This window comes from Magnolia sinica, chromosome 8, assembly GCF_029962835.1.
Source record: "Magnolia sinica isolate HGM2019 chromosome 8, MsV1, whole genome shotgun sequence".
In the NCBI taxonomy this organism is placed as follows: Eukaryota; Viridiplantae; Streptophyta; class Magnoliopsida; order Magnoliales; family Magnoliaceae; genus Magnolia; species Magnolia sinica.
This window is the reverse complement of record NC_080580.1, coordinates 28,034,229-28,051,400: the sequence shown is the minus strand read 5'-3', so window position 1 is coordinate 28,051,400 and position 17,172 is coordinate 28,034,229. Positions and strand designations below refer to the sequence as shown.

Sequence of the window (17,172 nt, the reverse complement as noted above, 5' to 3'; positions counted from 1 at the left end):
ATTGGGCTCTAGCATCTGTTTATGGTCCGAATGACAGTACTTTCAGAGGGGAATTTTGCGGGGAGTTAGATGCCACCCAAAGGCGTTGGACTACACCTTGGTGTTGAGGCAGGGATTTCCACGTGATCCGGATTGGTTTTGAGAAGACTAGGGGCTCTAGATAGATAGGATGCATGAAAATTTATGAATGATTTTGCAGAGAGCTGATTGTTGGGGGTCTGATAGACATTATAATGCATATACATGGTCAAATAAAGAGGTGGACCCTACAATATGCAGGATTGATAAGTTCCTAATCTCAATTGGGTGGGAGATGAATGTCAACCTCAAGGTGCTTCCTCATCATATGTCGGACCATAAGCTTCTGAACTATCCACCATTCTTTTGAGCCCTATGCCTTTTTGCTTTGAATCCATGTGTCCCGATCACCCATCGTTCACTAGTTTGGTTAAACTAGGTGGGAGTCTAAAGACATGTCTAACTTTGCATCACGGAGGCTTGGGGATAAGCTTGGAATCCTTAAAAGGCCTTATGAAGCAATGGAGCAGAGAGGAGTTCGAGCACTTCAAGGTGGCGAAAGTGAAGATGCAAGAGTTATCTGAGTTTATAGTGCAAAAGAGGAGTCTGGGGGGATCTCCTAGGATGATAATCTAGAAAGGAGGTGACCTCTTTGGTGCTTGAGAGTCTTCTCAAGCAGGAGTAAATACAATAAATGCAAAAATCTAGGGATAAGAGGGTGAAGGAAGGAGATGGCAATTCCACCTACTTTCAAAAGGTTGTCAATGATAGAAGGAGGGCCAACCAGATCCTATCCCATTAAAATTAGGAATGCTACTATAACCAGTACATACAAAATATGAAATAGTTCCATTAACTTTTTCCTATCTGCTTTAGTGGAGTTCTTGCTAAGGCCCCGCCTGAATAGGTTGGTGTTCAATCAAATTTCTGTTGGAAGTGAAGTTCTTAAGAGGTTGAAGCTGTTATCTTTGAGGCTAACGAGTATGGGGCCACAGGGTCGAACAAGCTCATGTTGCCCTCCTTTTACAAATTTTGGAAGTTGGTTGGTAGCAATATGATGGTTGTTTTGCAGGAGTTCCACGAATCAGCAGGAATCAGGAAAAAAAAAAGGGTGGGGACTTCATTTATAGCCTTTAGTCTCAAAGAAGGCGGAGCAGAGATGTTATCTGATTTCAGGCCAATTAGTCTTCTTGTTAGCATGTATAAGCTGATTGCAAAAGTCTTAGCAGCCAGATTGAAGAAGGACATTAGTAAGGTGAAGTGCATTCATCCTTGATAAATCTTTGTTAGATGGCCCGTGCATCGTTAAGGAGGTAGTCGATGAGTTCTCTAAGAAAAGTCGTGAAGGATTTCCCCCAAAAAGTAGACATGGGGAGGGCTTATGATTGTGTAAAGCTGAACTATCTTCTCAACTTATTGGGCCCAAGGTTCTAGGAGTAAGTGGAGGTGATGGACTGAATCTTGTATATCATCTTCATAGTTTTCTGTTTTGGTGAATGGTAGCCCAAAAAGCTTCTTTAAGGAGAAGCAGGGTATTTGGCAAGGGGGACCGTCTCTCCCATCTTCTATATGGTGGTGTGGTTGATTCCCTTGCCAGGCTTATTAATAAGGCAGTTGAAGAGGGGGTGATAAAAGATATAGCGAGAGGGAGTGAGGAATTTAGGGTCTCTTTGGTACAATATGGACACCCTGTTCTTTGGTGATGGGCTGATCCTTGAAGCGACTACCTATGGGGGCATCCTCACAATGTTTGCAGCGGTAATGGGGCTTAGGGATCTCAACCAAAGCAGCTGTGTTGGGATCAACCTGGGGCTAATGAGGTGTCAGCGATCGCAAGGGGAATCGGGTGTAAGACGGTTGAGGTCCCGTTGTGCATGGTGGAGTTCTTTGCAAAGGAAAAGTGCGTGAGTTTTAGGATTTTTTATTGGAGAAGTATGCTAAAAAGTTTGCAACGCGGTAAAGCAGGTACTAAATCTTTGGGCAGGAGGATCATGCTAACCAAACGTGCATGCCTCGCTCCTAGTGCATCCTCTGTCCACACTGAGATGTCCAGTCGGGATTGCACCAAGATTAAAGCCATTATAAAGTGAGTCAAGGGAGCCATAGTATTAGAAGCATCAGGATTGCACTTTTGGTGAAATGGTGGAGGATGGGGTGTGGGAAGACCTCCTTATTGAGGTCCATTCTAATTGTTGAAAATGACATTGATGAATATGGGTGAGATACTAATATAGCTGCTAGGCAGGGTACCCCTTTTTGGAGAGATCCCTTAGGCCAAGGATTGTTGCTCCACTTACATGCCTTTTAGGGTGGCCAATGGGGACAAGGCTAGATTTTGTGAGAATATTGGTGTTCAGTGGTCTCTCACGGACATTTTTTAGGGCCTCTACTCAATTGCCTGCTATTTCATAGGAATAACAAAGAGGAACAAATTGAAGATTTACCAAAGTTGATGGTCATGCTTTCACTGGTGTATGTTCAAAAGGTAGGGTCCGAAGGAAGGCTCCAGGAGCTACAAGCTAGCAGTAGCTCTCCTATTGGATCATTGGCTAGGGGGATGGGGCCTTAGATGTGTAATAGCTCCTTTGTGTTTCCATTGATTTAGGCATCGAAGGTGGCTTTGAAAATTAAGGCTTTCATGTGGCTAGCTTACCATGAGAAAGTACTCAATTTAGACGATCACACCATAGAGAAATGGTCCTCGTCTACCACTGTAGTTTCTGTTATTGTGATGAAGAAACTGTCAATCACGTTGCTTACCACTACCCTTTTCTCCAAGCATCTGGGCCGATATTCTCACAAGATAAAGGTATTGTGTAACTAACGGCCGGCATATCGGCCAGCTTGCTAACAGATAAAGGTATTGTCAATCTTCTTCTCTCTCTCTCTCTCTCTCTTTTTTTTTTGGGGGGGGGGGGGGGGGGGGTGGGTGGGTGTGCAAGCCATTGACCTTTCAACATAAACAACAAATCAATCTCTCATCAATAATTAGTATTTAAATCACACATCTTCAACATAGACTGATTACAGCAAATACTACAACCAGGAACTGCTCTTATCTATATATAGAAAGGATAACATTTGAGCCAGTCAATCATCAATCACCTTTTATTATTACAAAACTGAACATTGGAATCACGTCTCATGCATGACAAATGCTCAAACCACCACATAAAATTTATATTTAAAAAAAAAAAAAAAAAAACAGATGCATATGAAACTATAATGCGGGGGCATTTTCACACCAGGCTTGAGTGGGGTGGCCTGTGGGATGCAGGGTCATATTCGAGGCGGGTGGCTCGTGTGAGGTAGAACCCATCGATTTGGGGCCCACAAGGAGGGTTCGGCCGAGGACCTAACCCATGGATTTGGAGCCTGGGCTATGAGATAAAGGGATTAATTCACCATCCTCTATCAGTTTGAGCTTTTAGAGCAAGTGGTTAATTGTCCTGCATCAAACTAAGTACACAGAAGATAACAAGAAGGTAAATAAAGGTATTTACCCCCATCAACATCAGAGCTTCTGTTCGAGCTTCTTCAGTTTGAGGAACATGTAAATTCATCTCATCCCCATCAAAATCAGCATTGTATGGATTACAAACAGATTCATTGAATCTCAATGTCCTCCAAGGCATTATCCTTGCCTACAAGCATGAAAGGGATTAGTATATCAAGAAAAAGGACAAACCAAGGTAAAAATAATTTACCCTTCAATGCATAAACCATCTAAAATTACCCTATGAGACATGATGGACATCCGATGCAGACTTGGCTGTCTATTGAAAAGAACAAGATCCCCGTCTTCTAAATGGCGTTCCACTATATATCCGTACTTGAGTTCATCGGAAAGACGCTTTCTGTTTCCATATGCCAAATTTCTGCAAAACAATTCAGTCAATTCAGCCACTATAATACAAAATCAAATCAACATAGAGAAACAAAACAAGAATAATAGCACTTACAGCTTGCTACCATCAGGGGTTATAACATAATTTGCCCCAGGGTACTTCTGAGGCCCATTGCGGATGCATTGTCTCAGCTTCTCCATATTGTAATAGGAGACTCGTTCAGGATATGTAAGGACTTTTGCCATTAAGATGGGAATTGCTACCTGGCAACCACCCCAGACCCATGTAAGAATGGAAAAAAGACATGCAGATAAAGATAATACCGTCCATAGACTTTCGACAGTCTGACCTCTGTAATCTTCAGATTTGGATCAGGAGAAATGACAGTTCTGCCAGTAAATTCCACACGCTTCCCAGATAAGTTGCCACGAAAACGGCCTTGCTTGCCTTTGAGACGTTGAAGAACCCCGCGCAATGGCTTTTGAGGCTGCATATATAGAGGAACACCACGAACCTCGCTGTTTATATATGTAGCAACCTCAACTTGAAGATGTTCCCAGAGGCCCTGGACAAAAATCAACAGCATGAGCATTTGGAACACAAGTTGCAACATGACTAACATTATATCTAAAGCATGGAATTGGGGTTTAAATGATAAAGTTACTAACATGTACAAGCAAATAAAATAAAATAAAATAAAAATGCAAGTCAAAACTGAAGATGGTGCACTGGTAACTCAAATTATAACTGAACAGCTAATGTTTAACTGTTTTCTTTCAACTAACTACAAAAGTTGAATTTGATTAATTGATGCGAGGATGATAACAAAGAAAGATTAGCATACTACAAAATGTAAACCAAGAATAGAGAAAACGGACAAATTTAGAGGAAGAGAGTTGGGGAAGCTATTAAAAGCAAGTAGTCACCAAGCCTACAACAATACAGTATGCTGGTTTTGTAGTATGCTAATGTTTAACTGTTTTCTTTCAACTAACTACAAAAGTTGAATTTGATTAATTGATGCGAGGATGATAACAAAGAAAGATTAGCATACTACAAAATGTAAACCAAGAATAGAGAAAACGGACAAATTTAGAGGAAGAGAGTTGGGGAAGCTACTAAAAGCAAGTAGTCACCAAGCCTACGACAATACAGTATGCTGGTTTTTACAACTGATTTCTTGACTGGTAATAGATGGCATTTCTTCAAAAAATATAATCACATGTAGATGGGTTCTTTCACCGAAAAATTAAACCAAATACACCATTCACTTAGGAATTATGTGTGTGCATATTATATATAGGAAACAGTGTTGTCGTATGCGATTGCATACGCCATTCAGGAGGATGGACCACATATGCCATAGTGGCATATTTGGTTTTTGGACAAGTGGGCTTTGTGTGGTCGCATGTAGATGTGACAGCATAAGCCATGATTATGCAATTATGCTATGCGATAGCATAATGTCCCAACAGTCCGATTTCTGAAAGTTAGGAATAAAAGAAAAAATCTTCCATTACTCTCCCTTTTTTATTATAAATAGGCACTCCCATCCCCCCATTTTCCCCTCTCATACAAGTATACAATCTCTTAGCTCTTGCTTAATCTCTTCTCTCTCACTCTCTTCTCTAAAACTCATGCTCTCGATCTCTCTCTCTCTTACTCTGCCACTCTCTGTCACTCAAATACTCTCATTCTCCATTAGATATCTCATTCTCTTACTTGTTTACACTTATCTCTCATTCTATCCAAGAGTACAAGTCTACAAGGCTAAGTAGAAGGCCCTCACTCTTTCAAGTTTCAAGAATCAAGGTTCTCACTCTTAACAGTTACAAGGCTAGAAGTCAGCTCTCCTACAATACAAGGCTAGAAGGCTCTCTCTCCTACAATACAAGGAAAGAAGGCTCTCTCCTACAATACAAGGCTAGAAGGCTCTCTTATAAGTCTACAACTACAAGGCTAGAAATCTCTCTCCTCCAAAGAAGGAGATAAAATTTCTATGTTGGTTTTCTTTTCACCATTTTTAGCATATCTATTCATTTGAGTACTTGCTAGTTGACTTGTTATAATCTAATAGTCTTATAGATGTAAAAATATATAACAAAATTTTAATGAAATTGGCAATAAAACATATTTAAAAAATTCCCTACACTTGCAGTATTTTTTTCATAATTTTTTCCTTTATTTTTGAAAATATTTATATTGTTTAGGGAGCTTTTTCTTGAAAGGTAAGAAATTCAGGAGGTTGTGAGACCACATATGCGCATGGGTCCTTCGAGGTGCACGAGATCGCTTATGCCATTTGACATCATTGATAGGAAATGATTCCATAGTAAAGTTACCACCATAATTATAGTGGTAAACATCGCTTATTGCTCATACCAATGGAGGTACTCTCTTATATATCTCTGATACTCGTCCTTCCCAAACTGTACGGATACGTCTGGACGTGGGTACTATGCGACATACATCGACGATATTGGTTAAGTAGGGTCTTGAGGAAACAGATCAAGTCCAACCCTGACTCCCTAATAGTATTGCTACCAATCATACAAGTACCCCAAATATCCTCCTGTCAAAGGGCCATAACTCGAAGAGCTATCTGTTGGTTGCCCATATCCATAGGTAGACGAGTGTGACTGAATGTCAGATCTGTCATGCCCATACCCGTGATATTCCCCATGCGCATAAGGTGGGACAGAAGTGGAGCTCCACCACTCTGAACTAATATCCATAGATGACAAGCTGCGTCCGAGAGCATCCGCCGCAACGCACCGAGCTTTCTTCTTCGAATGACACTCAAAAATATGTGGGCTCTGATGCTCTCACACGTGATGGTGGACGAAATCTATGGTCCTTGTCCTGACTGGCATGGTCAAAGTACTGCTCAATGAATTGGCCAACGGATCGCTGGCTCTGACTTGTCGTGTACCCCCCACCACTGCCACCTCCACCCCCACTAGTACCACTTACATTGGTACCGGTGCCTCCATCCCCTCACCACAACTATCGTCGTCGTTGTCGTCTCCATGACCAGTGTCAAGTCATCACTCACTACAGCTTGATGATGGAGAGGAGGCTATGAAGATGCCTCATCGCTATCATCAGGACGTATCAAACTCCTCACCAAAGGATTAAAGGAATCTGTATCTGCCCGTTGTTGGCTTACTACCTGATCGACATCAAAACCAAGAGACATTGCTCCTTCGGCTATCTGTGGAGCAGGGCTTCCCCCCACATCATCTAAATCATCTTAATTGACCCACTCATAAAGTGGGTCCTCAGTATCGTCACCTATCTATGTCATGTTACCTATCAACAACAAGTCGAGCGGTTCAAGATTTTCCTCCATGTCTCGGTCTGCCCGCAACTGCCTCTTTCTTAACTTCATATTGTAATGGCAATATACGAGCTTTTGCAACTTCTCATACACCAGTTTGTTCCTCTTGTTAGTGTGTATGAGTGACCACGTGCTCCAATTCCTCTCGTACGCTGAAGAAGATACAGTTTCTACGAGACTACAAACTGCCAATAGCTGCAGTGTGGGTGTGTTGACTCCGTACATTACCCACCACTTGCCTTTATATCTATGACGAGCTTGTTTTAGTTTGAAGTTTAAAGAGGAAATTCAGTTACCTAATTACATATCATACTACATAAGTAAATTAAAAATTATACTCACACGGCATCATTGTTTTTGTCAATGCTTTGGCTAGTGCGGATGATACCCCTAGCATCTTTAAAAAGCAACACTGTAAACATCGATTCACAAGTCACCATTTTTAACCATCCATATTTCTAGAACTATAAGGAAGAAAATTTATTTTACCAATTACATTAGCGAAATCTAATCACATTGCATTACCTGGTTACCAAATTTTGCTTACGCTAGCGATTCAGGGAACAACCGTTCGAACACCACGTGGACGGCCATCTTCAAATCATTATTCTCATGGAGCCGGCATTTGTAATGGAATTTGGCATTCAAGTAGTATGTTAAAACCCAAACATTATTTACTCAATTGCATTAACATGCAAATAGAAGTGATGCTTAAAGCGCAAGTACAAGTGATAATAAATACAAGTAAATGCAACAAACTTACCAACCTAGTGGAGGGGATGCTCGAGGGTCCTGGTTCATCATTCATCGATGATAACGATAACCCACTATTGCGAAGTGGGGATTGCAGTCTATATGCCATCTCTCATGATTCTCATAAGCTCCTACATTAACCCCATCGAAGGCCATTTCTCATTATCTACAGCCCTTAGGACCCTGTAGATCAGATGCAGGAACTCTATCCCATAAGGAATCAGAAAGCACCGTTTTCGAAACCTTCTTTACACCATCGGTCTTCCTCTGGTCCGCTCTAAGTAGTTCTCAGATCTAACATATTCATGAGACCCATACGATGCCTGTATAAATTGTCGAGTGCGATAAAGTTTGTGGCGAACCGTGTCGCACCCGGTCTAACAATGTCCCCTCCACAACACTCGCGCATTGTAGCCAACAACCATGAGTGATTGTATATGAAGTTCGTCACTCTCCTCACATCCTCGATGATCTTCCTAACAGAATCCCTCTGGCCTATCCACTTGATCATTATATCGATGTAGTGGCCGCACACGGGGTCCAATAGAGATGATACCTCCTCATCAATTTCTTCCCTGCCTTAACAAATGCACTGTCGTTATCCGTCACAAGTTGTATAACATTCTCGAACCCAACATCTTTAATCACTTCTTTCAGGAGGTCATATATATATTGGTGATCAGCTTGAGTCCACATACCCAAGCCTGCATCTCCTCGTACTCCTGATCGAGGTAGACCTCAAGAATCTCCTGTGGCGTAAGAGACTTCACTCCGGGCGAAAAATCACCGATATTGGGAAGGGAAATGAAAAAAGCTAGTTTCGATGTAACAACTCCAGAGACACCGATAATATCGGCGATAATAGCATTTTTTTTGCCAATAATGAGAACACTGGGAAAGATAGAATTAGAAATGACGGAACTTAGGAGTAGCACAAATAGGTAATAAGGTGGAGGTAAAGTAGACTTACATGGTTTGGTCATGTGTAATAGAGACAAAGAATTGCACAGAATTGACTTGGTTCAAGTTGAACGCTCTAAATGAGCAACAGGAAGACCAAAAAATATGGGTGGAGATGGTAAGAAAATATTTGACGACCTGAGGTTTTAATGAGGATATGTCTTCAATAAAGTGAAACGTGATTCGTGTAGCCAACACCAATTAGTTGAGATCAATGTTTTTGTATCATTATCGTGTAATGTAATGCACCATTGGGATACGGATGTGCATCGGTTATCACATGGAATATATTGATCGAGTCACGTAATTTATCGTTGTTGTTGGGAAACATTGGAAAATTGGTTGAATTTTTCATTGAACCTTCAGGGATTGTTAAAAAGGATGCCAATACACACTTAAAATCAAATAATTAAAAAAATAAAAAATTCACAAAAATACAAGTGCACGTAATAGTTTTCCTTTGTATAGGGTCCTAATCTATGTATTGTCTTACTGAACTGATGCAACTATATTCGAAGTCAATTCATAAAATTACAAAAGATGAATGGAAACACAAGCATTACATTCAAAAGCAAAACAAGAAGTAAAAAACTGGAAATTACATATGGATTTCGAATATATATATATATATATATATATATATATATATATATATATATATATATATATATATATATATATATATATAAACTTTTTTTTAACATTTTTTAATTATTTTTAATTAAAAAAATATTTTTCCGCAAAAATCCAAATTTCCAAGAATGTGTATATTAGGTTATATACATGTTTGATTTCGTGTTTGGATGCTAAGATTGCAACTGATATGGAAAATTTTGTAAAAATTTTGATTTTTTCCCCAATTTTCCACAACTCAAGCCATCTCCCCCAAATCTCAAAATCAAAGCTCCAAATCCATGATTTTTTATACAAAACATGAAAAATCGAGGATTTTTTTTATCATTTGACACTATTTACAAAATATAACAAAACTCAAAAAATACACAACGTTTAGAATCCAACCCCAAGAAGCTTCCTATCGTGATTTTAGAGAAATTTTGAAGGTTTTCTTCCATCAAAATAGAGAGGACTGGTCGAAATCAGCTTACAATGTATTAGGAAGAAGTTTTTTTTTTAATCATTTTTTAAGAATTTTTCAGACAAAACAACGCCAGTTTCCTTTTATCCCTTTCGACATCACACTCAATATCAACATATCGCACGATACATTAGGAATTTATAAAGGAGTGTGGATGTATCACCGATATCACAATATCCACGATATATCGCAATATCATGATATATTGCACGATATCATGGGGAAAAAAAAAAAAAAAAACGGATACGAAAGTTGGGTATCATATCACCCAGCTGGGATAGCAAACATATCGTGGATATGTTGGTGATATTGCAAGATACTGAAAACATTGATTAAGATAAGGCTTAGATAACGATCATGATGATGATGATATATAAACGTGCATATGTATAGCTTTATGGCCCTTGATTGAGTGGAATGGTGGAACATGATTCATATAGTCGATATCGATTGATTAGGACAAGGTTTAGATGATGATGATATATAGCCTTACTCTAACAATTTATAACCCTAGTGTTCTACTATAATGACAAAAAAGGTGAATAAATCTTTTCATTAATGACATGGTAATAAACTTAAGGCAATAAAAAATAACCAAATTGCACACTATAGACTTGTGGAGAGATGGAAAAAGACGAAAGAAAGAGAAGATAAGAGAGGAGAAGATGGGGTTAGAGTTACACACCCCCACTACCTCTCTATTATATTTTAGTGATAAAAAGCAAATATGACAAAGCTGCCCTAATACAGTAAACATAATGACAAGCATATCCTAAGACCAAAAACACTAAGCAATAAGTGGGCCATAGGCCCGTAACTAACCAAATCCCATTGGTTTGTAGGCCCATATACATAACCATTAACACGCCCCCTCAAGCTAGAGCATAGATGTCTTGCATGTCCAACTACAAAACAAGTTTTTCGAATTGAGATTTTCCAAGAGCATTGGTGAATAAATCTGCGATTTGATCATAAGACGAAAGATAAGGTTAGTGGATTTGTCCCTAAGATATCTTGTCTCAAATGAAATGGCAATCAACTTCTATATTCTTCATTCTCTCATGAAACACACCATCATTGGCAATTTGTCTCATGAAACATACCATCATGGGCAATTTGTGTCACAGCTTGATTATCGCAATATAAAGACATTGGAACCTAAACTTTGAATCCCAATTTTTTGAGAAGAGATTTCAACCATGTAAGTTCACAAGTCAAATGCGCCATTGACCTATATTCAACTTCAGCGCTTGACCTAACAACCACATTATGTTTCTTACTTTTCCAAGTAACCACATCACTGCCAAAGTCAACCTTCTATATCATATCCCGACTCTGCATAATCTACAACAGAATAACCGACAACCTGAAGATGATCATGAGCTCCATATAGGATCGCCTTCCCAGGGGAACATTTCAAATACCCGAGGATCCTCATAACGTTTGCTAAATGTAATGTCCTTGGACTTTACATGAATTGACTCACCACAATGATTGAAAAGGCAATATCAAGCCAGGTGATGGCCAAATATATGAGTTTGCCAACAAGTCTCCTGTACATATTAGGGTTTTCTAACAATTCTCCTTCTTCAGCTTCAAGTTTGAGATTAGGGTGCATTGGCGGTGTATCAACTAGTTTAGCACCTAACATCCTTGTCACTTTCAACATCTTACAAGTAGATTTTATCTTACATAGATATATTTCAACTTATGATCTTGCCACCTCAATGCTGAAAAAATATGGAAGAACACCAAGGTCTTTGATCTAAAAATAAGTTTGAAGATATGACTTCAGCTTTTTAGTACCCTCCAAGTCATCACCAGTCACTATAATAGCATCCACATACACGGCAAATATCATGTAGCCAGAGGTAGAATACTTTGAGATGACTACGCGATCTATAGTACTCCTTTTTAATCCAAATGATACAACCACACTTCTAAACTTCTCAAACCAAGCTTGTTGTGAATTGTGATTGTTTCAGCCCATATATAGACTTGTTTAACTTGCATATTTTAGATTTCCGTGAAAGAGCAAGTTATTCACATCCAACTGAAAGAGAGGCCCACCATAATGTTTATTTGTTGTCCAACCTATTGATAAGGTCACACATACCTGGATGAAGGGTTAACACAAATATCAACTTGATCCAAAACTTTTATAGCCCGCAATAAGTTTTATTGGTGGGCATTCAATCACCACTATTTCTTGTGGTGTGGCCCACTTGAGATTTCGATATGCTTCATTTTTGGGCCCAAACCCTAAAATGAGCCGGCAAAACTAATGGGCAGCGTGGATCTGGAACTTTGCCTACTTTCTTGTAGCCATTAGTTTTCCAATCTATGGATGATATATTTAGGAGCATATAATCAAAGGAGTTGTTTACAACCATAAGAAATCAACTAGGGTCCTTTCAAAAGGATGTTTGGAATTCTTGATTGGACCTATTATTGTCATAAACAATCCTTACTGTCAATTTTCTGCCAATTTTTTGGCTATTAACTGGAAGGTTACAATTATTTGACTGGTGTGATTTTTGCTCGGTGGCTCATTAATTGTGGGTTGAACTTGATGGAAAAAGGTTCGGATCAATTGATTGGACTGTCCATATGTCCCTATGCAACCTTTTGTTTTTGAAGCAATTGATCTTGTGAACATTGATCTTAGATGAAGATCGCACACAAGTAACACAACTACACGTCCAAAATCACATAACGTAAAAATTTATGGCCCAGAATAACTCTAATCCATGTCAAAACCATTCCCACTTCAAACGCAACTTTACGAGTAAAAGTATTCAACCAAAATTTGCATCTACACAATGCAACCAACATAAAGAAACAATTGAACATCACCTCATGAAAAATCAGCAAGCCTTCATTATCCATTAAGGCACTATTTTTTGTGGGTGTTTCCTTCCATTTGAAGAACAACGCAGAAAACAACATGTTTTTTACGCCAAAAAACAAAAAAATCAAAAACAAACAAACAGCAACGTGCTTTGCCTTAAGGCCTGATCAGTCCCCTACATTTCTAGAAGATCCCAAAATATATATCCAGCAACTTGGGGTGGAATGGAGACAATAATGGGGCCCGAACCTCTTCTAACCTTGCACTGATAAGATGTAGACTGATGTAGAGATGGAAAAAGACGAAAGAAAGAGAAAAGGAGAGATAGAGAGAGAGAGAGAAGAAATGATGAAAGAAGAAAAGATGGGGTCAGACACACCCCCACTCCCTCTCTATTATAATTACGTGATAAAAAGAAAATATGACGAAACTGCCCCCAATATAATAAACATAATGTCTAGCATATCCCAAGACCAAAAACGCTAAGCAATAAGTGGGCGGTGGGCCCATAACCAAATCCTATTGGGTCGTAGGAACATTACTGTTAACACACACTATTCGCTTAGGAATTATATGGATGGCAAATGAACAATTTAACATGGAAGAATTTTACAACTTACAGATTTGAGAGGAAAAAACATCAGGCCTTTCATGGGAGAGTCCAAAGGAATCAGCATATCATTATTAGTGTGACCTAAATGGCAGAAAAGTCCCTGGTTCTTGTCTTAACTGGGTGAATTTCCATCACCTAAGCTTTATCCAGAATCAAGCATTCAAGTTCTTCTCCCACAAGTTGCACGCATCCAAAATTTTAATGATGTGACAAAAATAATGCTTGATTAATTCACTTTAGCGCATCCCACAATGTTTTCAAAATAGGATTGTTGTTTAAAATAGAGGTAAAGGATGGTGCCAGATACTCCAGTTTTCCTTCCATCATGTTTAGCCTGAATGAGTCAGCTGCTGTTAATTATCATCCAAAAACTGCTGAAGTAACCCATCCCCATGAGGACTCATCTTTGATGAAAATTCAGATGCCCTATTCCAAGTTAGATAATGAAGATTGCCCACACACAGAATCACAGATTATTTAGGCTATGTTGGTTGCCAGTACTCATCAACTTAGATGGAATACTGCAAGTTTGATGCCATCTTCTAAGAAAGGAACTGCATCACGAAGCCATTGAATCGGGCATTGCATCTTTAAAGACACCGCATTTCTTAGTGGCCTTGCATGATCCATCTTGTTATATATTGATGAAGATGGTCCCAACAATTAAACAAAGAGTTTTTAAAAATTTAGAATAAAAATAAAAATACTAGGAGCAGAAAAACTTAATGGAACAGAAACAATTTTAGTAATGGTCATCACTACTAAATATGGGAAAATCATTTTATATTTTCAACAAATATATTAATCAAGAAGCTAAAGAAAACAACATTTAAAAGGAATATGAATCCTAAATACTGACTTGTGAAAACTGTTGACTTACCAATGAGAGCGATGGAGGTTCCGCACTTTGCAAATCCTCTTGAAGTTTAGCACTCGCTTTAATTACTTGAGCTAATTTAGAAGTGATGTCATCCTCATTGCTGCAAACAAAAACAGGGCTTGAATGTTGTCATCCAGGTTATAAAATTGCACTAGGATTAATGTATTAAAATGCTAATGATATCTAGAATGGTGTCAACCATATTTTAAAATAAAATTTAAAAAAAAAATAAAAATAAAAAAAATCAAAGTTAAAAATGTGCTCATTTAAGAGAAAGGCTACCTCATTGCTCCAGCATCCATGAAAACAGAAGGACGGATAGCTACAGGTGGCACCGCAATGTCTGTCATGATGAGTTTCTCTGGCCTATCATAAAGGTGAAGCAATTCACAATCCTGTGGTACAAAGGAAAAGAGTGTAAAAACAAAGCATAAGAGGAAGGAGGATCCAACTAATCAGACCCTTCTTTTCCCCACATTTCTAAGGAAGAGCATTAATTGCAACTGTAAGCCTAAGTGCCTAGCATATTCCAAATTTCCAATCATTTCAGAGAATCTACCTCATCCAGCATTTTCTTGAAAAGAGCAAGAACTTTGACAGGAGTAAGAACATTAACAATATGGAAGTTTGCATTCGCCTCTTTTGTGTGAGAAATTGCTGAACGACATTCATCAAAATTTCCGTTGGGAACTTTGGAAAGATCATGAGCAACAGCCAATATGGATCCAGCCTTTTTCACGGCACCTACATTTTTAAGTACATGAATTGAAACACTATTAGTAAGGTTTAAAATCATGCCAAAATGTACTATATAGTATATGCATGACTACATTTGCATACAGAAGAGTCGTTAATTCCATTATTTAATAAGGCTATATGTATTATTAACAATTAATACACACAGAAGTCAAAGTCAGTTCGAGTTGTCGTTATTGCTACGAGTTTCGCTAGCTAGTGATAAAGATACCATATCGTTATCGCCAATAACCGGAAATGGGGGAGATACAAGGGAAAATTATTGAATTTTTTAGTGAAACTTAAGGAAATGTCTAAATACAGATATTTGCATATTTAGTAATAAAAAAATTGCACATGGAGTGCATACACAATAAGTTTTTATTTAATAAGAGCCTAAAACCATGTGTTGTCGTAAGAAATCAATCCAATAGGAACACAATAATGGATTAAATCTCATTAAATCAATTAAAAAGCAAACAAACATGCATAATGTATGCATACATTACACATCAATACATAAATAAACATATAAGCACGACACAAATGCAGGATGATCCAACCATCCAACCATCACATCCCATCCATCCATTCATCCAACCATCCCATCCATCTATCCAATCATCCAAACATCCATCCATCAATCCCATCAATCCATCCATCCATCCAACATCTAACCATCTCATTCATACATCCAACCATCCCATCAATCATCCAAACATCCATCCATACAACCACCCCATCCATCCATCCATACATCCATCCAACCATCCCACCCCATCCATCTAACCATCCATTGAACCATCTCATTCATCCAATCATCAAAACATCCATCCATCCATATCCATCCAAACAACCATCCATCCATTCCCATCCCAACCATCCAACCATCCATCCATCTAACCATCCAACCATCCAACCATCTAACCGTCCAACCATCCCATCTATCTAACCATCCCATCCAATCATCTAAACATCCATCCATCCCATCCAACCATCTCATCGATCAATCTATCCATATGTCCATCCAACTATCCAACCATTAGATCCGTCCATCCCATCCAACCATCTCATCGATCAATCTATCCGTCCATCCAACTATCCAACCAATAGATCCGTCCATCCCATCCAACCATCTTATCGATCAATCTATCCATTTGTCCATCCAACTATCCAACCATTAGATCCGTCCATCTAACCATCCAAACATCCATCCATCCTGTCAATCCATCCCAATCATCCCATCCATCCATCCATCCCATCAATCAATCCATCCATCTAACCATCCCATCCATCCATCTAACCATCCCATCCATTCATCCATCCCATCTATCCATCCATCCATCCATCCATCTATCCTATCCATCCAAACATACATCCATCCATCCATCCTATCCATCCAAACATACATCCTTCCATCCATCCCATTTATCCATCCATCTAACCATCCATCCAATCATTCATCCAAACATCCATTCATCCCAACGATCCATCCAACCATCCAACATATTTTTATTTTATTTTTAAAAATATTTAAACAGATTTTTTTAGCAAGTGTCCACCAATCAAGAGGTGCCATGTGTACAATTCCTTACTACCCGTGTATCAAGCATCATTCACTGCCCGAGTAACATATAAGGCCTTTTAAAGACAACACCCCTTTTCATGCTCATTTATTAAAATGTCAGAAAACAGCCTTTTCCTGGCTCATTTATTAAAATGTCATAAAACAGCTTTTCTAGGCTCGTTTATTGAGAGGAGAGATAGCCTTTTTAGCTCATTTTTCAAACGAGAGAGAGAGAGAGAGAGAGAGAGAGAGAGAGAGAGAGAGTTGCAGTAGATAAAGAAGAAGAAGAAGAAGAAGAGCTTCCAATGAAATTCCCTCCCCTTTCTCATTTTTTCTATTATTTTTTATTTTTAGGCTGTTTATTCAAACAACAGTTTGGTTTCAAGCTGGTATGATAACTAGCGAGGAAATGTCGATTTCTCCACCAAATCGAACCTCTAATCCAGCGTGCTTTCGTAAGAAGTGCCGAAAATTTCGGCTCAACTAAGATCCAAAAAATAATAAAAAATAA

General features: G+C 38.7%; 1 protein-coding gene across 4 annotated transcripts in view; it reads right to left on the bottom strand.

Annotated features, from left to right (window-relative positions):
• The window catches only part of LOC131253146 (DNA-directed RNA polymerase III subunit 1), a 250,463-nt gene that overhangs the window by 174,931 nt on the left and 58,360 nt on the right, over positions 1-17,172 (bottom strand). For all 4 annotated transcript variants that reach the window (XM_058253999.1, XM_058253996.1, XM_058253998.1 and 1 more), the window contains 7 exons: positions 14,919-15,103; positions 14,642-14,754; positions 14,360-14,459; positions 4,216-4,431; positions 3,981-4,129; positions 3,755-3,896; positions 3,522-3,662 (listed from right to left, as the gene is read on the bottom strand). In XM_058253999.1, coding sequence (XP_058109982.1) covers positions 3,522-3,662; positions 3,755-3,896; positions 3,981-4,129; positions 4,216-4,431; positions 14,360-14,459; positions 14,642-14,754; positions 14,919-15,103 — 1,046 coding nt within the window. The remainder of the gene's footprint in view (positions 1-3,521; positions 3,663-3,754; positions 3,897-3,980; positions 4,130-4,215; positions 4,432-14,359; positions 14,460-14,641; positions 14,755-14,918; positions 15,104-17,172) is intronic.